General features: G+C 32.4%; 1 protein-coding gene and 1 long non-coding RNA gene across 4 annotated transcripts in view; one reads left to right on the forward strand and one right to left on the reverse strand.

The window, feature by feature from the left end:
* Positions 1-783: 783 nt before the first annotated feature.
* LOC106667887 (tensin) overlaps positions 784-25,461 on the forward strand; it is a 302,717-nt gene continuing 278,039 nt past the window's right edge. For 2 of the 3 annotated variants that reach the window (XM_024226959.1, XM_024226962.1), the window contains exon 1: positions 784-807. In XM_024226959.1, coding sequence (XP_024082727.1) covers positions 799-807 — 9 coding nt within the window. In that variant the 5' untranslated portion in view covers positions 784-798. Of the gene's footprint in view, positions 808-20,336; positions 20,378-25,461 lie in introns of those variants that run through there. The other variant, XM_024226966.1, reaches the window with a different exon arrangement.
* LOC106667890 lies at positions 2,085-11,489 on the reverse strand. The gene is made up of 4 exons (XR_001340663.2): positions 11,149-11,489; positions 8,050-8,243; positions 3,652-3,845; positions 2,085-3,457 (listed from the first exon to the last, which is right to left on the reverse strand). It is a non-coding gene; the product is annotated as an uncharacterized LOC106667890 (long non-coding RNA).

Below are 25,461 nucleotides of genomic sequence, written 5' to 3' on the forward strand. Positions count from 1 at the left end.
AATATAATTATAATAATAACAATAATAGCATGTATTATTATGATTACTATTATTATTTTAATAAAAGGAAAAATAATAAATAAAAGGTACTTTTTGGGATACAGAATTTATTCATACCAATTATTTATTTTTAAATTTAGATTTACACCTTTTTTTAAATTCATTAGAGTTCGTGGTCCGATTGACCGAATAATATATTTCAATTAATTAATATTTATGTATGGTATTGGCTGAGATAAAAATTTTTTAATGTAATCTTCGAACATAAAATTTACAAAAAAAAGAAAAGGTGCTCTCCTTAAGCAAATATAAAAAAAAACTTAAAATATAATTACCGAAATTAAACCTATTATTAAAAATAAGTGAATTAAAATTTATCTTTGCGCAACCCCAAAGGAATACAATTAAGGAAATATGGAAGGAGGAAATAGGAAACTCACTCGTTGAATTCTCTTTTCTTGATGTTCTCTGGACCAGATCATTCTTCCCAATAAAAGTTGAAGTAGCCAACTGCGAGGTGGTCTGTCCGCAGTTTCGAGATGGAATCCCCCTGTTATTCTGCCTTTCAGCCTTTCTGGACTCTTGTCTCCCACAAGTTCCAAAGTTCATCGTTTCCATTAAGTTCATTTTGATTTGTTTGTTATATCATTATCAATAATGGCAATATATAATTTATAAATTTAACTTAACTTTGTGATAAAGTCCAATTGTGTCTATATGAAAAAACCCTCCACATAGGCAGGCTTTTATCAAAAACTATTAAATCAGATTGATAAAATTTGACGTGCATGTTTTTGGATGACTAAAGTGAGTAATTTTATAACATTTTTTGCTAAGAATTTCCATTTTGGAAAACACTGTCAATTTTCCGAACTTGAAACTGTTGTTTTTTTCACATAAACTATATTGTTTTTTCTTATTATTAATTCTTTACCTTTATAGAGGTTAAGGAACTATCGATTTCACTGTAGAACAGTAGAACCTCAGTAGAAGCTTTTGGAGCTTGAGTTTCCGTCGCTTTTTCGTTTTAACTGTGCATCGTTTTATTTTATTTTATTTTTTTTTGAGAAGGGACGTGTAAAATGTCTAAAAATTAATAAAAAATTTTACCAACACCTTTGTTCAAGAAGCCACCATAAACGCACGTGAATTGTGCATTATAACCAAAAGGAAGGGGGAAATTTTAAAAAAGTTATGTTTTTAATATATATGAACAGTAAAAATATGGGATGCGTTGAAAAGAAGCCTTTTCGTTAACCATTCGTACCAGATGACCTGCAACAAGCGAGTGCAGGTTGCAACCTACAAAAATTTGTATATATGTCGTGTATATTTGTGTCTGTATTTGTAATTTTATATTTACGTTTCTATTTACATTTGGTAAATATTTGCATAGTTTTTGGAAAATATTTATAGTTTTTTTTATCAGTTTTCATTTTTTATGTTTAAATGTAAGGTGTTATCTCTCCTTACTGTTATTCTCACTGGGCATTTATTTTTATTTTAATACTTATCTATTTATTTGGTTCGTGTACGAACTAGTATTAATCCCGAGAACTTCAGGCTTAATCTGTCTTTTAATAAACATTTTATTTGGGTGATATGATTGTTAGTTTTTAGTCTGAACTGTAATTGAACATAGGGTGAAGGCAAATTTTCCCTGAATTTTCTCCTTTTGATCAAACGGTGAAACCTTCAACGCCATCAATGCTTAGTTGAGCTTAATTGGAAATAAGAGAATCAGTATTTCTCTTTTGGATAAATTAAATATTAGAATTACAATTAGTGCGTAAGACGATAAGGGTTAAAACAGACCGCTTGGAATTTAAATGAACGAAATGCCCTTTAACGTTTTATTCAGAATGCCGGCCAGTAATTATGTTAATACCGATGAATTCACCTTGTTCTGGAAACGGACCAAACTTGACATGTCCCTCATTTAATGAAATGATAACAACGTAATTATTTTATTGTTTTATGTTTATAATCTGTTGTCATTTTATGTCTGTGGTTTCTCAAACTGAATGTGGTCGTTACCATCTCAATAAAATAACTGCATTTGAACTAATTGTAATCACCTGGTTTTTATGTTAATTTTAAAGTTAATTTTTTGTTAATATAAACAAAATAATTTCATTATTTACGGAAATCTAATTATGCTTAATTAATATGATATTTGCATTTGCGTTCCAACCCAATGGCTGTGCCTGTAGAATTATATACACATACACGTGGTTAAACAAGCAGTTCATTTATACTAATTAACAGCTGAATGCTGCTCACCCTTCGATATTATTTATACAGAGAGTCTTGTGGGCGTAAGCCTTCTGGCGTTGCGTCGTGGTGGTCTGTTCCAGCTGCATGCCTCATGAGGGTGTTGCGGTGGTTATCGTTGCTATGGGAGTTTCTCATAGGCCTCTTTTATTATGATGGTAATAGTAGATATTTTGAGGTTCTAATGGAACGCCGAGTCGAGTACAAACTGTAGCGCAGCGTATTTTCAAGATTGTATTGTGGGTTGTTGTGACCTCTGCAGGTGAGATTGAGAATAATCCAATTTTGACAAACAATAGAGAAACTGCATAACGTTTCCACTATTTCATCATCACCGTTATGCGTAGTCAACAGCATTGACGCTATTTGAAGATTTTGTAGCGGATTTTGTCTAAGTTTCCAGGGGAGTTTGTTGTAGTTCAGGTTATAGTTGTGTCTTACAAGCATGTGAACAAATGCACCGTTCACGGATGTTATAAATGCTATTCCAGATATCATTTCGTTAAATCTGAGTGTGCTCATTTCAATCAATTTATAGTTACCGTTATGCAAAATCTCCCTATTGATAGCTGTAGCAGTCCTTAAATTGCAAGTGTTAGGGAGTATCTGCTATAGGATTTGTTTGATTCTATAGGATGGTGATAGTGCTGAATTATTCTACAGTGTAAGCCCGAATTAGATTGCTATCATTCGCGTATTATCAGCCAAAGTTGGAGCTACAAATACCACTGTATGTAGCCATCTTAGAATACTTAGAACTTAGTGTCCAAAACATCTGGTGAACTTTAGTTCTTTACGATTTGTCGGTTACTCTAGTTAAACTTGTCGATGTGTGTACAAATCCTCTTCCTTGTAAAGAACCGATTATTAAAAAAAATCCTTGAAAGAGAATGTTCAAAAATTCTATCAACGTAGATTTAAGGGCAAGCCAAAATAGGAAGCATTTTATATTCTTTATTGACACTGAGCTCTTTCACCCATAGCTTAATTATGTAGTTTTCTAAATGAAATCGCATAATTTGATCATTCGTTATAAAGGATGAGAGAAGGTAAATTTGTAAAATGGAAGTCTTGCAGTACTCTGCTTATATCCTTGTTACATACAAAAAATCTATATCGACTCTAAATTGGACGATGTTTAAAATGTGGGTAAAATAGGCCAATCAATTGCTTATAGTATACTCTGGAAATAAAAATACGTTAAGCATTATTTCCTGAATAAAATTGTTTTATTCAATAGGAAGGAATCTTGCTATGATATTGTATTTTTAATAATTTTAAATGAAATTTTGTTATTAACTACCAATCAGCAATAATTAAACATAAACTGTAAAATTATAAACTAAAGCAATAAACTGTAAAAACGTAAATACTCACCGTCTCATATTTGTGTTATCAATTTGGGTGCTGCAGTAACAATCGAATTGCCCGAACGTTCGTCCTTTCTTCCTTTTATGTTTGTACATTATTAGGGTCATCAAAATCTTGTTTTTTTAGTGTGATGCAGGTAGAAATCGACGGTGTGGGGCTTCCTTAATGGTGTTGCCGTCGCTGCGGTAGGCAGAACACGTCTGAAATGAAGGGTTTTGATAACATATCTTAAAAAGGAATCGAACTTAAAAAATGGCCCAATTTGTGAAGTAATTTGACCGTGATGAAATTAGGTACGTCCTTCTCAATTAATCTTAGGTAATAAAACCCTTTAAAAAATACCGAATACCATGAATAATTTGAAAAATTGACGAAATTCAAATAAATTTTTATTTTTACTTAATTACATTCTTTAAAGATATTTTTCTTTTAAAGTCTAAAAGAAATTTTGGCTTTTTGGAAAGAACAAATTGTCTACATGGAATCTAAAAAGGGTAAAATTGTTTTCACCCTGTCGTTTTAGTTCGCTTCTTTAATTGCTCTTGCCTGAATTAATTGCAGCGAAATACGCCCGCCTTTTAAGTCTTAAACGGTAGCTTTTCATGCCAATCAAGAAATTGGCATTGTTCAGTTTTAACGAAGGGAAATATTATATGAGAGGCGGCTCTTTCATTGATAAATAATAGCCGCATTATTCACCCACGAAAATTGAAAATTTTAATCACCGTTTATTCACTGAAACCTCTCCCGTCTACCAAAACTAGCCAAGCGATGCTTTCATCCAACATTCGTGTTAATTTACTTAAGATTATGATTTATTATAAACAAACATTAAATTCATGAAATAATTCGTATGTAGGAAATTAAATAAAATACATAATTACAACTTCGAAGAATTCATACCGAAAATTTTCTACAATAGTTATACTGTATTCGAACCGACAATCATTTCTGAATGTAAATATAATTAGTAAATAGTAGTAAAATTCGAAATTTAACATATACATCGTTTCCTTTTTTTGACCAATTTAAAATCGAATCGCGGCCTTGATTAATTTCATTGGGAAATATCTTTTAAAATGATGTGCATACCTGCAATTTTAAACTTTGCTAGTCCTGAGGTACACTGTTAACTTTTTTTTAAACAAGTCGAAATTTTCAACTAGTCTGAAAAATATTTAAGACGTATTTTTTTGATAATGATATATGTTCAAGATAAATTCAGGCGGGCCGTCTAAACTGGACATGCTATGTTTTATTATTTTGCCAACGATAGTAGGCAGAGGACCAAATTACAGGTTTAACTCACAGACTACACGAAAAAACCTCACATTTTAATTATTATTATAAGCTTACAAATAAATAAATACTGCAGTTGACTGCACATTTAAAAAATAAATCAATCAAAATATATATTATAATATTACAGTCTGATTATGGAAATAATGTAAAAATCGTATTAAGTCTGAATTGACTAAATTAGCCATAATTAGAATTTCCATTAAGTGTATGGTATGTTAAAATCAATAACGATTTTTTACAATTCGTTAAAATAAATTGTGAAATTACTGCGCTTGGTCGCGAGGTGATGAACCTGTAATTCGGTCGGTACTGATCATTTTGGTCTGTCCATGCCCGGTGTGTTAATATGTCAGACGCGGTTTAGCATTTCGCTATCTTCAATGTTGAATCTGTTTGTTTTTTCTGAAGCCATGTCTCTTTTATAATATAGTGAGGTGTTGGTGCCTTTAATGGATAAAGTTAGGAATTTTGTAATTGTTACGGTCGGTCTTAGGGATCATCGGTCCATTTTTTTTAAATGTTGGAAATGTGTGTGAATTGTGGTTGTTATGAGTTTTTTTAGTGTTAAATGTTATATGCAGTTTGTTAAAACTAAAAAATAAAAGAATATAAAAAAAACTTATGTTCATTTTTTCGTATTTTTTGGGTATGTCGTGATTCATGCTTTTGAACGGTTAGAGATGGTTTTCGCTGAGATCAGTTGCTTAGTATGGTTTATGTCATTGTCTTTTAAGGATCGTATATGTTCTTTGTATTTGTCTTTCATTTTTCCATCTGTCTATCCGATGTATTTATCTCGCATTCACACGCTATGGCGGATATGCCATGTTGTCTTAGTAGTTTTTCCGCAGAATGGATCCAAACAAAACAAAAGCAGAAGTGGATAAACTCTAGCGGTGCTAGACATAGTAAACTTATGATGAAACAACCCTCACCAAGACTGGCAAAAGCACTGCAGTAATTGGAGAGGGCCAAACTCAGAGGAGTGGTAGGACTACTAACCGGTCACTGGCATCTGAGAAAACATCTACAAAACATGGGTACATACAGCGATGATCCCATTTGCAGATTATGTAATGAGGAGGAGGAAACAGCCACTCATATCATCTTCGAAAGCGAAGCAACAGCTCATTGGAGATTTAACCTAACGTACGGAAAAAACTTAGGGAATCAAATTGCAGCAGCAACAGTCAATGACCTGATACTTCTAAGAAGAAGGATTGAGCCTACTAAGGGACTAGGAAGGTACAATAAGCCAGAAGGCTGCAGTGCGTGGGGAGTGCAAACCCCGCTTCCTAGTATCCTTTTCCCCATATCATACCATACCATAGTAGTTTTTCGAATATGTTCATGGTCTTCAGTGCTGTTTTAATGCCAAATGTGTTAAATAGATTCGTTAGATTGTACTTTTCTTAACTAATACTGCTCTTTTTTCTAATGAATGTAGTCCATTCAAAGTCTGTTTTTGTGTTGTCGTTTGGTTTACCATTTTGTTGATTTGTGTTTTTGATATAGACGATATTCGGGGCTGTCGTTTTTTTTATTGTTTTTAGTTTGTTTTCATATTTCTTTTTAATAATTAGTACTGTTAGTTAGTTTGCCTATCATGTATTTTAGTGCTGTCGTTTTCTGTCGATTAGGGTTATTTGAGTCGGCTTGTCACGCTGTTGATTTTCTGTATATGCCGATTTATAGTTTGCTGTCGATATTGGTGATGGTAGGTCGATAGTATTACAAAAACCTGCTGTGGTTTATAATTGACTAAAATCTCTGTGTAAAATATTACAATATACATATATGAATATGTAATTATATTTAACGTTATAAATAAATTTAAAATATGTACTTTGTATATATGATATAGTTTGCCGTCCTTTTTAGTCATTGTTAGAGCCAAGAAATTAATACTGTTATTGTATTCTAGTTCTGCTGTGAATTGTATGTTTCTCTATAAGGTGTTCAAGAAGATATAAAATGACATACGCAGACCCAAAACTGAAGATGGAGAAATGTTTAACCTAAAATTTGCAATAGTATTTTAAAACTAAATTGTCCAAATTAGTCTTATTTTAAATTTTTTGTAAGTTGTTGTTTAATATATTCAAACTAATAATTATGGGTTATAATTATTTAAAATAAGCCAAAATGTATTTATTGGTAATTATTGTAAAAACCAAAAATATTTTAACCCTAAGTGACCAAATTAGTCATAACTGCGAATTTTGACTGGGTTATTGTTTGATACGTTAAAACCTTGACAAATCATTTAAACGGCCTCTCGTCAAAACTGGACAATACCAATTTTTTCATTGGCATGAACAGCCCAATTAGTCAATAGGGAAACTGAAATTACAGCGGCTGGGCACAATTTTTCAAGCCTCATTTAATTTTGGAAGTCGGCCAGGCTCAGCCAGAAAAAAGCGGAACGCTTCGCCATCGAAGGATACTTTATGAATGAAGTACAATTATAGACGAAAAAATTTTCGTTCTGAAAGGACTAATTGTTTTTTAACATTTTTTAATTTGTAAAAATCTATTTCCCTACACAAATAAAAATATTAATCGAAAATTGTAAAACTTTCTTTAATTTGTCTAACAACTAATTACTTAGGCCTGAGGAATCGTAAAGGAGGGCCATACTGTGTGGACATAACAGAAACACTTTGTAAGCCCAACTCTGGCCCTTTCCTACCCATTACCAGTCGTAAAACGACCGGGAAAAAAGGGGTTTTGTCTGTTGCCGGAAATGTGTAAATAATGTTTCCTGATGTTTACACGGTTCCACTTTGAGAGTTGACCGAACTTTTCTTTGACAATGGAACGCAAATGACACGCCTTGAAGGATGCGCTGGGACGCACTCCTTTCTTTTGAATACCAAAATCGTTCTTCCCGTCTATAGTTAGTCATCGGTGAATAAAACACTGGTTAGTCACGATTTGAATTTCAAAACGCAAGTAATTTGTTGAAAAGTTAGAGAACTGTGGCGAAAAATCCGGTTAACTGTTGTCGCCTAATGGTTGTCGTTTTTCGAACGAGCGAAACAGTCAAACAAGGAACAATTAAGCGCTAGGAGGGTTAAGTCGTAAGAAAAACAGACTTACATGAGTCTAACATATTCTACCGCTAAAAGCAAACAAAGGGGGTCTCGTACACAGACACGTGGCATGGTATAGCATCACCTGCTCCCTTCTGGGATCCGAAGGCCAGCTGGCTCTTATTTTAAACAGTGCGATCTTCGTATAACTGCACCCTTGAAGAAACCTGGTTCCGGGGTTACGTGGCAAAATATTTCTCCCTAAAAGTAGAACAAATATGTTACAACCATACATCATCTAAAAATATAATCAACATCCAATAGTCAAAATGAGTTTCTCATCTTAAAACATATCCTCAGCAACCACCCAACCCGAAAAATTTGTCCTTTTAAATTTTGAAATAATAACTCTTCAATTTTACGCCAAATAAATAAATTTTCACATCGATATCGTTTAAAATTAGGTTCATTATAAAATACAACTTTACTACTTACTTAACTTACAACTTACAACTATCGTATGACCTCTCATGTTTCACTCGCTCTTATGCAGTATAAACATACAATAGACCTTATAATTGTGTACTGATCATTTCCTTCTTTATAAACAGTGTTATTTATAAATTTTTTGTAACAAATCACCCATTTTACAAATTTTGGTAAGATTTCTGAACAATCTGCCATACTAAATCAGTCGGACGCTTTGAACTTTTACGCTAAACCATTGAAGAGCTTTGCGATGCTTGAGCCATCCACTCGAGATGGAGGTCGAGGGGGTAGAGAAAAGCAACGTCGTCAAAAGAAGATGATTAATATTGGCACGCCCCAATTCAGCACGATAACTTGTAAAGAGAACAAGGCACCAATTAAATCCAAGTGTAAACGCCAGGTCGTGCAAAAAAAAAACACAACTTTATTTGCATTTGAATCAAAGAAGATGAACAGACATGAAAAACGAAAGACACTAATTCAATGGCGTGTTTTTCAAGACAATGACACAATTTTCTTCCTGATTCCATACTAAAACCCAATAAAATATTAATAAAAAGTACATATTAAATAAATTAAAATAAATTCCAGTAACACAAGGGGCTTAACGTTCAACTACCCGGCAATGTAGCGGGCGAGAAGTCAAATTTAAATAACAAAGCTTTCCGAAATATTGTTAAAAAGCATGTCAAGTAAGTTGGACGAATGTTTTTTACTATGGTAAGATTTAAAATTGGTTAAAAAAAACACTGCCCACCTGTTTTTGCACGAAAAAATGACCAACTTTGGAAATGCGTATTTTCTCAGCTTTCTTTTTAATGTTTTCCCAAGTTCAGTAATTCATTAGTAAATTCAAAAATTCAGGAACATGTTAATTTTTGCACTTTTTACGGAAACTTCAAATTGAGATTTGGAGCCAGGAAATCGACCTGGAGTGGTGGACCGATAGCAATCGATAGGAAATTTTAATAAGCTTTCAGTTGGCCACTTTTCACATTGCTAATTCCCCACCGTTTTCGAGTATTCGCGATTTTTTTTGGCAAAAACGTGGTTTTTACGTGCTCATGGAAAATAAACACTCTCTCTCTCCCCGTTTTCGTAAAAAGTGCAAAAATTAACATATTCCCGAATTTTTGAATTTATTGATGAAAGACTGAAGGTAGTAAAACATTTACAAACCATCTTGTTCAGCGTAAAATTTTCTAAAAATTGAGACTTAGAGCCGGTCTGTGGCTTAAAATGGTGAAAAAATATCCATTTCCAAAGTTTGCCATTTTTTAATTTTTTAAAATTTTGTTACGATACAACAAACCATACAACCATTGAGATCCAATTACAGAATTTAGATTAATGTTAGAAACACTAACTGCTATAAAGAATGAAATCGAGGGTGATTTACAAAACCACCTGTTAGTGGCAATAGGAAAATAATTATATTTTGTTTCAAGTGGCAATAATAATCTATTTAAGAAAATTGAAAAGCTAATTAGTTATTGTTTAATTTTTCAAATGAAGCCAAAGTTGGTTAATACATTTTTTTCATTAATATCCATCCAGGAAAGGAATTTTCGTACGTGTTATTGATCTTCTGTTCTTGTTGTTCTTGTTAAATTTGCCACAATAAATTAGTTATTTTACGGTTGAACAGAACCATTGATGGGCTGTGTTCCGTTCGTTGTCTTTTCTTGGCATCTTTTCTTAAATAAAGAACCGCTGAAAACCCTGCAGCACATATTTCCTTGATGTCTCCACAAACTATCAAAAGAATTATATAAAACTCAATAGAGATGTAGGAATTTTTGGCGCTAGTGTAACAAAATATTTTGGGGAATCGGTTGCGAGGAATTTACCACTGATATTATTTTGCTTTGTGTATTGTTTTTATTATTTGAAAGTTAAGAGAATCTTTTCAAATTTTTGTTGAATTAAATCAATTCTCTTGTTCAAAAATTCCATTTTTAAACAAGAGAATTGATTTAATTCAACAAACATTTGCAAAGATTCTCTTAACTAATATTATTAGATAGATATACACACTTTTAATGATAAATGTGTACATAATTTAAAAATATTTAACAAAAGTACTTAGCGTGGATGGAAAATCCGTCTGCAGGAGGTTGTTGCCAAAATGAATCATTGGTCCTTAGAATGGTAACAGTCGTTTAGATATAAAATAAAAATACTGATACATTAAATAAAAATGTATAAAATAAAATGGGCTTAATCACGTACAAAGCAAATTCCAGGGGAAACTTATGCAAAAGAGGAAACATGCATAAGAGTTCAACTAAAATTAAATAAAAATTAATTATAAACACTATTATGGAAAAGATAAGCTCCTAAAAGCAAAACTTATTATTTAAATAATCAATCAATAGCAATTCGTAAACCTGATCTACCTTTCATAGCGTTGCCAATTAAGAAATAATAATTTTGCTTCTAATATTCTACGAATGATTTTGGTATATCTCTTCTATAAATATTCTATTCGCGTCTATCTCAATAATAGAAATTATATTAAAATTAGTTTAAATACATGTATTCCATGTGTTATCGTGTCATAAACAACTGAACAAATACATACGGACGATGCTTTTTCTTAAAACATCAGCACGTAAATATCGCATATTTTCCGCGCAGTCTGAGTCATTTTATGTAACTTTGATTGATAACTCACCTTAAGCAGATTTAGGTTTATAAAGGTTTGATGCGGTTGATCTAAACCAGATCTTCGACCCAATGATCGTATTCAAGGAGAACTGATGTCCTCAGTTGTGTCTTTCATCAGGAAGCACTTTGTTGAACGCCCTTTGTCAGTTTACTCGGAAATGAAACGAAAAGTCAAAAGCCCCTGTCTAAAATTCATTGTCCTTGGCTCGATTCACGGGATCTTCCCATTTTCAATTCATAGGCGTGATCGTGTGTATTTCACCTTTGGCCGGTTCAGGATATATCGTGATACCGGTTGGCCCAATATCTGATCCGACTGCACACGGAAACTATTGAACTACACCAACATACTCGATAGGTACACAAAAACTAAGCTAAAAACCAAACAAAAACATTGCAACGGATATTGTAAATATAAATTATACACAAGTTGGAATATGGGGATAACATTCCGATAATTATTAGTACATCCTTTTTGAGTTGAAATTAATTGATTATGCAAGTATTAATTACATATTAGCCATTTGTGTTTACAAATTATTGAAGCACAAATGGGATATGCTAGTGCATTTATAAATAACTTATTATTATTCTTCATGTATAGTCATGTGCGTTTCTAAAATATTTCCGTAACTAGCTTCTCGATGCATATAAATTGTATAAATTATCTCATTATAGATTTTTAACCCGGTTTGATTTTTAAATTAATTATATTATTAGTACATAATGGTAAATCTAAGTGTTAGTTTGGATATATGAACACTGTATGTATAAAAGGTATACATTATCTGCTTTATAATATTAAATTTATACAAATTACAATTTATTGCAAAATAGGTAATGTATAGAATTGTAAATAGTTTGGACAAAATTATTTTAACAATATATTTTTTTATCGACACAAAAACATTTTAAGCAAAAAGACTATCAACATTAGCAGATTTTGTACATGCTAGGCTAGTTAGCATAGGACCTTACTGATATATGTTTACAAAGCATGATAATTAATGCTATAGTTTCAAATATTGAAAGCAATTTATTTAAAATATCAAATGGCATAATGTACGTTGAATAGCTCAACTTCGCTTTTTAAATGAAGTCTCCCACACTTCACCTTAGTAATATAAAAGCGCAATTTTTTCCTTGAAAAAAAGTGCCCTACATATTTTGAAGATACGCTTGATAATAATACTTTATATTTTTACTATAGTGCCATTTTCAGCCTAACATTAGATCTAAATAAGTCGATCAATATGTGGATAGGCAAAGAAACATTACGGCCCTCAACAAATATAACATATATTGTTGTTTATAAAGCAGGCACTGAGCAAAAGAAATTCCTTACTCAGAATTTTAAATCTGCCCTTAATGTATGTTTATGTAATCTCAATTAAAATATGAATTTCAAATTTTCCTTTAATGTAATCCACTGTCAAAATTTATGTTATTACCATAGTATGTAAATATGTCGTTATGTTTCTTTTCTGTATTAAGACGGTAGTTGAAGATATTTTACTTTATTTATTTTGTTTTCTAATTTACTTTATTTACTTTATTTTAGGGAGCGAAAAAATTGTGGTCTGAAATAATTTGTTCTTAATTCTTAACTCAATGTTGAAAATAAATAAATTTAAAAAACATGTAAGAAACCAAACCAGATTCATTCGTTCAATATTAAATAACATTAATATAACCTTAAACAGTTATTATAATTAAAAATTATATTTTTACGGTATTATATATTTTTAATGAAATTTACTAAAATATACATTATTAAATAAAAATATACTAAGATTGATCAGCTTATGACAAAAGTTCTTTGTGGATATAATAATACCAAGAAGGAGACGTTTGAAGTTGGATAAGCTTCATTTTTCTTTTATCACCAAATAATTATCGTCCTTAGTCCTTCTTACAAGGAGTATCTACGGAAATGGTTTCACCGATAATAACACCTTTTTTGGTGACAATATATCGAAAAATATTAGACTCGAGTGCAAGATTCTAGCGTATTTTTCGGAATTCATAAAAATAGTGATAGTTTTTAAAAAGACTCTACTGATCCACAAAATACTGTACAGGTATATTAGAACCATATACAGTGCAAGTAATAGAATTTGACTTCCATAACTAAATTTGAATTGGAGATATAAAATAGAACGTTTGAGGAGTTTTTTCTTTTTATTATTCCCACTGAGAAGGCAATCAAATCAAACCGGTATTTGAAAAGACTGGAAGAGGAAAAATTAAACTTTCTAACGGTAGGAATAACGTTGAATTTGGATAAAATCCAGAGTTGTTATGAAATTTTTAGTGAACTACCGAACATTGCGCGAAAAACAATTTGCCCCCGGCGAATCCTGCCAAAACGTATCTTTTGTTATTACGGGATAATTTTTTTAAACGGTGCTTAAAACGAATTGACTTTTTTTTTTTAAACGAAAATTTTTATTCGCTTACTTCACTACTAAGCGCCTTTTGGGTATTGTACATACAAGAATAATCTGGATAACGGTATGGTCATTATGAAAAAGCAAATTCCATTATTACTGCCAAGCTTTCTACCCGTTTTAAGGGCTCATCAGAGTCATCTTAAATATGTGTACAAATTGAAATAATTAATTTAAAAAATACCTATTTAGATCGTTATTGTCCTTGGTAATGTTGGGATGGAGTCGTTATTCTAAGAACTTTGAAATTGTCTATCATAAACGTAATTATGTCAATTTGTAGACATATTTGAGATTAATAGGTCTTAAAATCGGTCGAAAACTTGATAAACAATTTAATTCGTTTTTCATGAAGACCAAACCGAGTTGCAGTTTATTTGTTTCTAATGCCTGCAAAATGAAAACGTTAGTTTTCTCAAGTTTTCTTTTTGTATTTTTATTAGTTTAATAGACATTGTAATACACCAAGACCGGTAAAATGTTTCTGGTATGTGGCCAAAACTATGGCATTACATTTGCTTTTTGTTCCATCTAATAAAAGTTGACATTTTCTTTTACCCCCTGCTGTCCCAGTTCCAACTTTTCAATTTAATACCAAAAAGAAAGAGCCTTACGCACAAAAATGTATGAGGGTGTGACGAAATGTTAAGGACTTTATATTGTACCTTTTATCATTGACAAGATCAACGTCACGTTTTGTAACACAGAGATTCGAGACCTTGCTAGATAACTTTAACACCGGCTTTCTAGTCGTATAAATCTCAAGAGATATGTTGTGAAACGGCCTAATTTTAACAAATTAGTAATTTATATTCTGGGTAACATAAAAAAAACTAAGAGGCGTTATGGTCTTGGTTAATAAACCTACTACTTTCCAACGAATACAAAAATCTGATATCTTTCTCTGCACAACAACTTTCATTGGTTGTTTACAAAATTTCAGTTAATTGTGTTTGAAGTATGCAATGTTTCATAAGACCATTAAAAAGATTTGTTAAATGTTATTGTTCTCTTCAAAGTGTACATTCTTTACCTGCCGAACCGGGCACGCAAGAATGGCCAGCACGAACACTCCTGTAATTATCAGAAGAAAAAGAGCTCCTTAAATCTAAGTCATGCTCGGGGAAGTTTAAAAGTTATACGCTTTATTAAACTAAGTAACATTTTAAGTCCTCGCCTTTTTAAGTATTTGACTCGGAAAGCAATGTGCTAATTATCTTGAGTAAAAGCTAAATAATTTTTTTTGTTGCATGGACATTTATTATTATATTAGATTTATTTATTGATATAGAGTGAGCTGCGTTTAGGAGCAATTTTCTACCTGGCTTGTAGATGTTCCTACCAATAGCGAAAAAAAGCAGACCAGATCAATTTCCGACAGATGATCTGACTGCCTTTTTATCACCTGGCCGCTAAGTACCATAATAGTACTATTTAAACTAGGGGCAAGGTTTACAAAATAACAAGTACGTCGATTTGTTTAACCGAAGAAAGCATTTAACAGTACATATCCCGATCTGCAAGTTGATGGATCGTCCTACGACTAATTGACACATTCCTCCCTTAAATCCACTCTAACAAGACATGTCTCTACTTCTAGTTAGAAGCGAATTATAACCTCTGTCATGTTTTAGAGAAATAAAATTGATCATTGAGCATCACTTAATTTATTACCACCTACTCAAATTGGCACGGATCCTATTGGATTTTTATTTCAAGCTGGACTTATTGTTTTAGTTATAATCATTGAAATCATTGAACGAATTTACATGAGCATTACAACAAAACGCACCCATATCTGGTCATAGGCCACCTATATTTTTCTCATCTATCTTTCTTTAATTATTCATTCTATCTTCTTATATTATTTTGTTCTGATTGGCAATATTGTGTTCCAGTCAGTATATATCTTGACCCATACTTTCTAGTGTATTATAATAATTTATAATGGGATAGTTTCACTTCTTTTAGATTTTGCTGATCATATCATTCTGAGCTTTTCATAAATATTTTCTTCTAGAAATATGACCAATGACTGTAAATACCTAGTAATCGTTTTACCCTATTTAAAATCTGGCCTACTTAGTGTGCTTTATCACACTGTACTTTTTTGCTTCCACAGTTTTTGACGATAAATAAGAGAGAAAAACATAGATTGTCTGTATAACATCTGAAATCTACAGATAAAAATATTTTTGATTTGCTCGGGGAAAGTTTTTTTTGTTGTCTCACAATAATTTTATAAAATTAGACAATAAACGTTTTTACTAACTTTCCACTAACATTCCACTTTGAACCATTTAACTTGTATATATTTTGTCCACCATTGTTCAGTCTGCGCAAAACTTTCTACGGTACTGTAGGAGGATTAACCTCTTGTTTGGGACTTGTTTTCCCCATTTAATAGGAATGAGAGTTCAGAAATCGAGGCCTTTAACCCACGGTAGTTTCCGAAACGCCCACGGACGACCGTATTGCCGTAACGGTACCACCGCGTAATCATCATCATGTGGTCAAAAGGAAAAATTTAAACGGTTTAGTGAAAACAATAAGAATAATTTAAGTTGTTATATGCAAATCCAAACATTTTGCTCGTTGACACAATCGGCCGAGTTTAGTTGTAAAAGAGGAAATGATGTCTGCAAGAACGGATGTACACAACGAGTTTGAAAGTGTAGATACGTGCCTTGAAAACCCGAAATTCTTTTATGAATAAAGGATGATAAACGAAGCTTTCTAAAAAAATAAAAAATAAAAATAAAAAATAACTAAATTGTCAAGCAAATCAAACTCTCAATGATATTTAAATGTTTTTACATCGTTAGATTATTAGGATCTACTAGGATCTAAACAGTAATGACCATGTAGTCCGTTCGAAAGGAAAAATAATTACTCAAGAATGTAACGAATAATAATGGTGACACTGCTTGTAACTAATTTCGTTCTAATCTTGTCAATACACGTACACTTGTAAAAAAAGTTTTATAGGAAAACATTCGTCCCATTCTTTTTGTACCAAAACCACATCGAATTACTTAAGCCGTTAATCCAGTTAAGTGCTTCCTGGTTGAAAACATTCCTAACCACCTTTAGGATTCGAAAGAAATTCCATCATTTATAAGGGATGATGATGAGAATATGTATATTTTTGGCTTTATTTTTATATTTATTATTATTATATTATTTATTTTTAGAAAACAGTTTATTTTTATTAATCCCACTTTTTGTATATGAACACCGCCGCGAGAGATAATGTGCCGAACCATTGTTTCGTATCGTACAGTATATATATTATTGTGTACGACTTTAAGTTGTAAGACATTATATATTCTTTATTTATTTAAATCGAGAGGTAAAGTATTAAATAAATACTTTTGAATTTGAATTGTATGGACATCAGGTGTGTAAGTACAAAGAGAAAAACAATAACAACAAGGAAATAGCTATGTAAATAACAAGCATATATAGGAAAAAATGAAATATCTAGATTAGATAATAAAAATATTAAAAAAATAAATGATTTTCGATTTTATTATTTCTATTGTAAATTATTGTAGAAAAAGTATTTCCATTGTTGACAATAGAAGATTTGCAAGTGAAACAGTGATGTAGTTTCTTTTAAATTTGTAAAATGCCAACTTTTGAAGTTTTAGTTTGTATATGTAATTTTATAAACATTGTAACTTTTTGTTTTCACTCTCTCTCCCCCCTCTCGCTCCCTCTCTCACTCTTTCTTTATAATTCATTAAATGTATAAAACCATCTATCTTAAATCTATAAAACGTTACAATAATTTAGCCAAAGTCATAAAATCATGTAAATCTAAACGTATTTCTAAGAAACATCTAAAAGTTTTTCTCTCACTAGATTATGCTCGATCATACTCTGTACAACATCAAAAATATTTAAAAATATATGTAGACAGTAAAAAAATTATATTTGTATTATACGTATTTTGTTTTTTGAATTAGGTAAACTTTATTTGCATGTAGGAATGCCCGTCGACCGGTATGACCTATAAGGCTGGTCTGCCAAAAAATAGAAATACTGCGACCTATCTCCGTTATCTTTCTATAGACATGTAAGATATGGGTTACACATATGAAGAACTGAATTTTTCTGGAGGCGGAATAAGTCGTTCAAAGGTCCTTTACGAATTTCGTTAGCACGTTTATTTTCATTTTCAGCAAGCGACTTGTTTTACAGGGAATCTTTCCTATACTGGTTGTTGTTTTGTTGTAAGACCGGCTCGTTACTGTTTCCACCGTAGCATAGTTTACTAGAGGCGATTTATTGTAATTTCATGCTAAGATGAATACTCATGATTTACCAGCCATTGAGTAACAGACGACCGGGTGAAGGGAAACGCGACTTCATATGTGTCAATGGACTCGTACGTGCCGTGCTCGCCTAATCGCTCTACGTGACGTCTCTTCGTTTGACTGCAAGTTGCACTCCTGCCTTCTTCTGCACAAGAAGAGTTTCTAGCACATCCTACTAATCTATTATTGTATTGACTCTTTACCTTTCATATCAACGTAATTACTCTCCTGCTAACTAAATCATACAAGAATTAATGCGACATTTCACAAAAAAGGTTTAGTATATAGGGTACTTTTTTCCTACGGTGCTCCTAAAACTGATTCGTCCTGTGTATATTTTATAGTCTAAACATTAGTCTATTTGGAATCTGGTCAGTTGTACTAATTTTGGTCGGCGCGCTCTCTTCTTCTCTCTTCCACATTCTCTTTCACCACTTAGCCCTGTCTTTTCTCTCTATATTTCTCTCTCTCTCTCTCTCTCTCTCTCTCTCTCTCTCTCTCTCTGTAGCTATCTATCTATCTATCTATCTTTCTATCTATCTACCTTTATATCTATCATCTATCTGTCTACCTATCTATCTACCTGCCTACCTTCCTATCACCCTCTCTCTATATATAACTCTATCTATATTTCTTTCTCTCTCTTTAGTGCTGGATCTGAGGGCAATTTTGCTAGTTCTAAGTGTAGAAACCCGTTGTTGATCGTAGGCTAAATGTAGATGTAAAAAATCGGAAACGTACTATCATGTCCAAATTTAGTTTTTTCTAGTTCTATGTTAGTTATTGTAGTTATTAAGATTTATATTTTATGGCATTTGTATTTTCTCGTATTTTTATTATGATAGGTGAAAACAAAGTGAAATCACGGAAACACCCACAGACATACAGACACCAACACACACACTTTTTCCTTCCTAATTTTTCTCGCTAATTTACTTTATTCTTCTTACCTCCTGTTTAAATTTTTCGTCTTTTTTTTGGGGGGGGGGGCACGTACTGGCTCTAAACGTTTCTCCAACTATATGGCTATATATTCATTGATTAAGACGTGGGAAAATACGGTTTTCTCCCACTTTTTCAGTGCTTCATTGCGATTAAAGATATATCATTTTCGTGAAATGCCAACTAAGAGAGAGAAGTTCCTTCGCCTTCCTTTTTGGGTGATTTGTACATTCACTTGCCTCTACCTTGAGCTTTCGTCCAGTGCTTGGGTTTTTCTTTCTGAAGCCATTTTCCAGCTCTAACGTTAACCTCTTCAGTGCTTCAGTAGAAGAAGACTGCTTCTCCTTTCTCCAGGCGGAACCCTCCTCAATGATAACCTTGTTATGATCTCTTAGGGCTATTATGCAACTTAGGCTGTCCAAGACTGGTTTGGAGTTTAATGTTTTTATGATTGTCCAAAAATATCCGAACACCCTTCATTTACTTCATCAGGACCTGTGGGCAGAGTTGGATTGTTTGGTCCTCAGCTTAGAAAAAGTTGAGACCAGTCCAAGGGGTTCTTGTAGGACCTAGGCCCGATACTCCTGATACTTACTTGCCTTTCTTCCAAAAATCTATGTTATCTATGTCCGCCTAGAATGGTTTTGTAGCCAAACCCTTTCTTGATTGTTTTCCCTTTTTTATTGGTAATATTCTTTCCCCGGATGATTTAGTCAGTAGTGGCTTTATCCCTGACTTCCTGGATAATAATAGTATAATTACTGAAGCTAATATTTTATTATTTGACGATAAGATGAGAAATTACTCTATGCTCGAGTTTTGTGTAATGTTCCTGTTTTGTTATGTTTATTTATTTATTTATTACGCCACATATAATATAAATTTTATTTATCAACATTAAGTAGATGATTATTACCAAGATAATTACATTTGATTTGTTGATTCAGATGATAGATAAAAAAGAAACACTTATCTTGCTTGTTAAAATTATTAAGATTATTCACTTACATTTGAGTAAGAACTTTTAAAAAAGTGCAAGTACAATATTAATAATTTTGTTAACTTCTTTTCTTTGGCTATTTCTTGAAAACTTGAGCAGATTAATTATGTTAATTTACTTAAAAAAAAGATGAACGTTGGTTAATTCGAAATCAATATAGGCTCGGCCTCTCTCACACTTGTTCTGTGACTCAACAGAAATTGACGCTGTGAATGTCAATCCGACGGATCGTTAACCATCCGCACTGAGGCTATCATTCATTCCGAATAAAAGGCTGAAGTGTACTACTTGACCAGAACGGGGCAGGGCGCCTGGTGCTAATCCCTCGTTTCCCCCATCTTCCTATCAATCAGACGCTATAAATCAGTGACGGAATTATTCCACCCCTCTAATAATTAACTCACTCGGCTGAAAACCGACAATTGTCGGTAATCGTCACTCAGTCTTGGGAGACAAGTAAAAACTGCTGATTGAAGTTTATTGAGCCGTCATTTATTCTTATTGGGCACCATATGGGTACAGGTTTGTACAATTGACCAGATATTTATGATATTTTCATAATTGATGCATGCATGATATATGAATATTGTAAGTCAATTTACAATACTTTTTAGAACCTAAAACTATTATTCCATACCAAATAAAACCACAAAAGAAAATAGACATTTGAATCAATCATACATATAAATAAATGGACTACCATTGTTTTGCAGGTATGTTTTTTCAATGGAAAATTGGTAATTTAACAAAAAATATCAATCATGTAAAATTACTTTAACGTTTGACTACTTTAACTGACCAATTTGACGTGGTTAAATTTTAGGAAATGATTTTTAATTTTTTTTTTTGCTAAATTGAATTTATGTTTGTTTTCAGGTAAGTCGGGTTCTGAAGATAATTATGATCGTAGAGTAAGTTTACTTTTACTACTTTGCTTTAATTGTGACAAATGATAGAGAGAATTAAATCAATGAAAGGTACATTTTTAAAATTATTGATGTGATCTGAATTGTTGATGTGGCAGGTAGAGTAAAAGAGAAAAAAAAGAGAGAGGGAAAGAAAACAGACAGAAGGAAAGAGTGTGTTTGTGTATGTGTGAGTGAGTGAACGGATGTTGTTTATGTTTACGTTACAAACGTATAAACGTTTATCTATTTCATCAAGAAGCTGGATAACTTTTTTCCTTTCGTTCTAACTAATACAATTAAATGTGAATTTGAACAGAAAACTTATTAGACGATTTTTAAATACAACCACCCTGGCAGGTTAAGTAAGCAAATTTATAATGTAAATTGCGTACAACTGACATGGAAACAGTTTTACCTCTTGTGTCCCAGTTTCTATTTAGAAAATTTAAGCATAAAAAACCCACTTAAAAAACATTTAACAATGTTACTATTTTAATTAAATTGATAAAAATACAATGCATTTGGAAAGATTTTATCGATAGACGATTTTAAACCTAAAAAGTACCAAAAAAAGAGATTTTAATTAATCATGTCCAATGACCAATGATATGAATATTATATCTGATATTTGTTATAAATTAAAATATCACAATTTTATCAATGCAAGCAGATTTGAAACAATTGTTATCTAAGTTGACTAAATTAAAATTTAATTATTAATGTATTGATTTGAGTTTTTAAAGACTTAAAACTATATCACTTTTATAATGTCATCACGATTGAGACTCTAAATGTAGTGTTATATAATTCAAAAGTTATAATAAAAGATCAAATTTTACTTTTAATTATACTTCTTCCTGTTGTTAATAACGTTTATTTTCAAATTTTGAAGGTTGAAACTTGTGAAATTTTGAAATTCCTCCCTATTGGTCCGCTGCCAAACGCATTTTTGTCTATTTTCTACAATACAGAATCCTCTTAATGTTGAAAAAATCTAATATAAATCATACACTACAATTATTGGTAATTGCTAGATTATAAACTCGAACGATATTTAGTCATTTCCCATTTATTAAAATTTATAAAATAAAAGAAGTAGCCTCATGTGAGAAAAAGTGTTAGTTGCTATCATAAACTTAAAAGCAATATAAGATAATTAATATTGCATTTAATATAACTTTATGCATCACTTTAAGTTATACAGATACGGTTTCTGCGTTTTTAAAAATTTGCCTCTAAAATATGAAATTAGGGGATATTTTCATTGCAGAAAACGTATATCGCCTTTGCTTCTTACTAGATAAAAAACCTACTTTGCTAAACATGAAAGAAATCAACATGCCGGAATAAATTTGAGATATATTTTGAAATCCAATAAATAATTATTTTCTGACCGAGCCTAAACGTAAGAATCGAAATGTAAGTAAAACTTTTTTTAGCCAGGAACAAATTTTTTAGACGCTTTTAGGAAGAAAATTCTTGCGATTTTGAACAAAGTTGAAAAGAATTTTGTATTCAAATAAATATTTGAATTGCTAAAAAAATTATTTACTTATTATCACTAACAAATTTTCATGGAAATCATCAGCATGTTCTCAGTTTCCTCTCACACAATTTCCCGACAAATCGTAATTTATCGCTTTCCATAACTATTGTGTGTGTCTATTTAGCGGAAATTAAAAAAAAGCAAGGTTTCATACAATTATTGAAATTTTTAATGTTATGTCCTGTTTCAAAGTTGTTAAACTCTGAATTTTTCGAATGCGTCAACGTTTTTACTGCCATGTCTGGTTAACCGAAGCCCCTTGAGAGAAAAGAGTAGGAAACTCCTGTTTCCCTTGAGTTTATTAACTTAAACCAGGGGGTCTTGAATTGAGTTAATCTCAATCTTCCTCATGGATAAGAGACCCTGAACACAAGAGGCGAAAGAAAGAGCTGGCTGTCACTAACGATACTTTTTAACACCGGCTAATTAACGACTGGGCGGTTGTCTTCATCGAAACCTGGCACTGTACAATTATAAACATCACAGTGGAACCAATCAAGAGGAACAATGAATCATATAGTTGTCCATCTGTGGCCTTTTGTGGGTCACCCATTGTTAAAGTTAAATGTACCGAGAAATGTATAGTGGCCTAGATGTGACGTACCGCCCCCAAGTAAGATTTCGTTCCGTCCCTGTAACATTTTTCTTTTATAAAAAAACTAACTCAGAAAGGTTAAAGTCATTTAAATTGATAATACCTTTGTCAAGATAAAAAATGATTGATTTTTAAGATAATTGTGCTAACGATTTGAAAATAATTTGATTTTATCATCGTTGTTTGACACATTACATTAGACTTGAAGTAATGATTAATTAGTTATCCGGAAGATGCTTATTATTTTTTGTGTTTTATTTTTCTTATTCTAAATTTTAGTTAAATTAACATTACAAAAGATTCTAATATTTGGCTGGAACAAAACTCATCCTGGTTTTGAAAAGGAGTCAAAGTTATTTTTAATTTTTATAAAACGAACAAAATTTATCCGAAATATATTTCAAGACAATCTACACATCTTCTCCAAGGTATAATAAGCGCTTTTATTCCGCTGACAAAAAATGGTTTATTCCGATTTACAATAAAGTCTTGGAAGGCGTTTTCGGCTTCACTTTCTCTAAAAATTTTATCCTTCATGAAGTGATCAAAATGCCTAAAACGAAGTCTGTAGGTGAGAGGTCGGGCGAATATGGAGGGTGCAGTAAGGTTTCATATACTAAGTCCTTAAATTTCCGCAGGGTTGACATTGCCACTTGTGGCCTGGCGTTATCATGAAGAAGAATCGGCTTACAGTTTACCAATGCTGGACAAAGACGTTTTAGTTCCGGTGCATTCTGTCAATTTCTTGGCAATATTTCTCTGCTGTGATAGTTTTACCACAATTCAGGAAAGTATAGTGAACAACCCCAGCAGTACACCACCAGTCACAATAACCTTTTTTGGGTGAACGTTTGGCTTCGGGAAGTGGCCTTTCAACCTTGTCCAACTAACCTGTTTGCCTCCTGTTATCGTAGAGAATCCATTCTCATCGCATTCGATAGAGAAATGGATCATTTTGGTGGCGCAACAAAAGAGACTTGCAAATTTCAAAGCGTCGATTTCTTTGCGCTTCGGTTAGTTCCTGCGATACCCACTTGAGCTTAATTTACCAATTTCGTCCGAATGGCGAACAACGGTTGATTGGTCAGCACTAAGTTCTTCCGCAATTTCCCTGTTGTCTTATGTGAATTTTCTTCAATCAACGTTTTGAAATGGTCGTCGTCCACAACGAAAGGCCTACGCGACCTTCACTGTCTTCGAGATCAAACCATCGCAGCACCGTACAAATAAATTTGACCGAAATCTAGTTTGGATATATTTAATTTTCTCAGGTGCTCACTCTTATAAAATTCAATATAAACTATAATATTTTGAGTACAAGTTAACAGTTAAAGTAGAAATTATAATCCATAAATTAGATTTGAAGATTTACCTTTGTTTACATGACAAGCAGCTACGAAAATAACACAAATTCAAAGCCTGCGTTAATTTTGCAGCAACCCAATATTTAACAAAATATTTACAAACTGTCCTCAAACCTTTAATTACTAAGGCCAATTATGGATATACTCAAATATTTTTATAAGTATATAACTCATTATTGTGTACAAATTTTCCAATTATTGGAAAGTGAAAATAATGGCGTTTGTTCACACTCGTTTGCCATTGGCTGAAGGGATGAAATCAGGTTATTTCGCACTCCCACAAGAGAAGTGGCACAACTCGAAAAATTATAATACCGGATTATTTAGTTTTTTGAAGTATTTGTGTGTGTGATGAGTGGTTAGCATGAGAGACTCTCACGCCGCGGTCGTGGGTTCGATTCCCACCGTCGCCTCTGGCCCTTTTATCACAATAACCCCCCCAAATTTGAACACACATATATGAATTGTCACATGGCTAATATGCATAGTTCATAACGCAAAAAAAAAAATTGGATGTGTGATGCTACAGGAAAAATGACACAACTGTAGATGGACTGATAGCTGCTAGGCATTGAAAATATCGTATCAACCTAGCGTACGAAGCATGTCTTGGAGAAACGAATATTGATGGATCATGAAGTTTTTATACGATGCAAATTCTGTGCATTTGGAACTCTCAGCCATTTTGAAATTGGAAAGATTGATAGTGAGTGAGTGGTATTGGCGTTACGTAGTAAGTTGGAAGATAAAACAAATACCAATCGGTGGGTTATTGTTTGGTTGTTTACTTTAAGTCGTAGGCAAGATAAGACAAAAATAAAAATAAATCGAAAATTTTAGACGCTAAAAGAGGAACACTTTTTCACTTTTCACAAAATCTATTCAGGACCCTAAATGTCTGGAAGGTTCATAGTTCTTTACAAAACGGTAGGTACAATTGTTGAGCAATTTGACGATTATGATCTCCAAATAAATTAGTAGAGTTGAAAATTAATCCTGATCATTACCGAGTTTTACCGAGTTAAGTCATTACGGGAAATGGTCATCATTGAAACGGTCGTTGCAAAATATCGTACAGCATCGTCTAAGCTTGAGAATGTTGAATTTAAAGCCCACAGTACTGGGAATGGAGATGTTCGCCTTCCCAAAATTTAATCGTCTTCCCCTTGCACTCTTCGGTACGCCATGAGGCT

The sequence above is a fragment of the Cimex lectularius genome, unplaced genomic scaffold, assembly GCF_000648675.2.
Source record: "Cimex lectularius strain Harlan isolate CLEC.00 unplaced genomic scaffold, Clec_2.1 scaffold149, whole genome shotgun sequence".
Lineage (NCBI taxonomy): Eukaryota > Metazoa > Arthropoda > Insecta > Hemiptera > Cimicidae > Cimex > Cimex lectularius.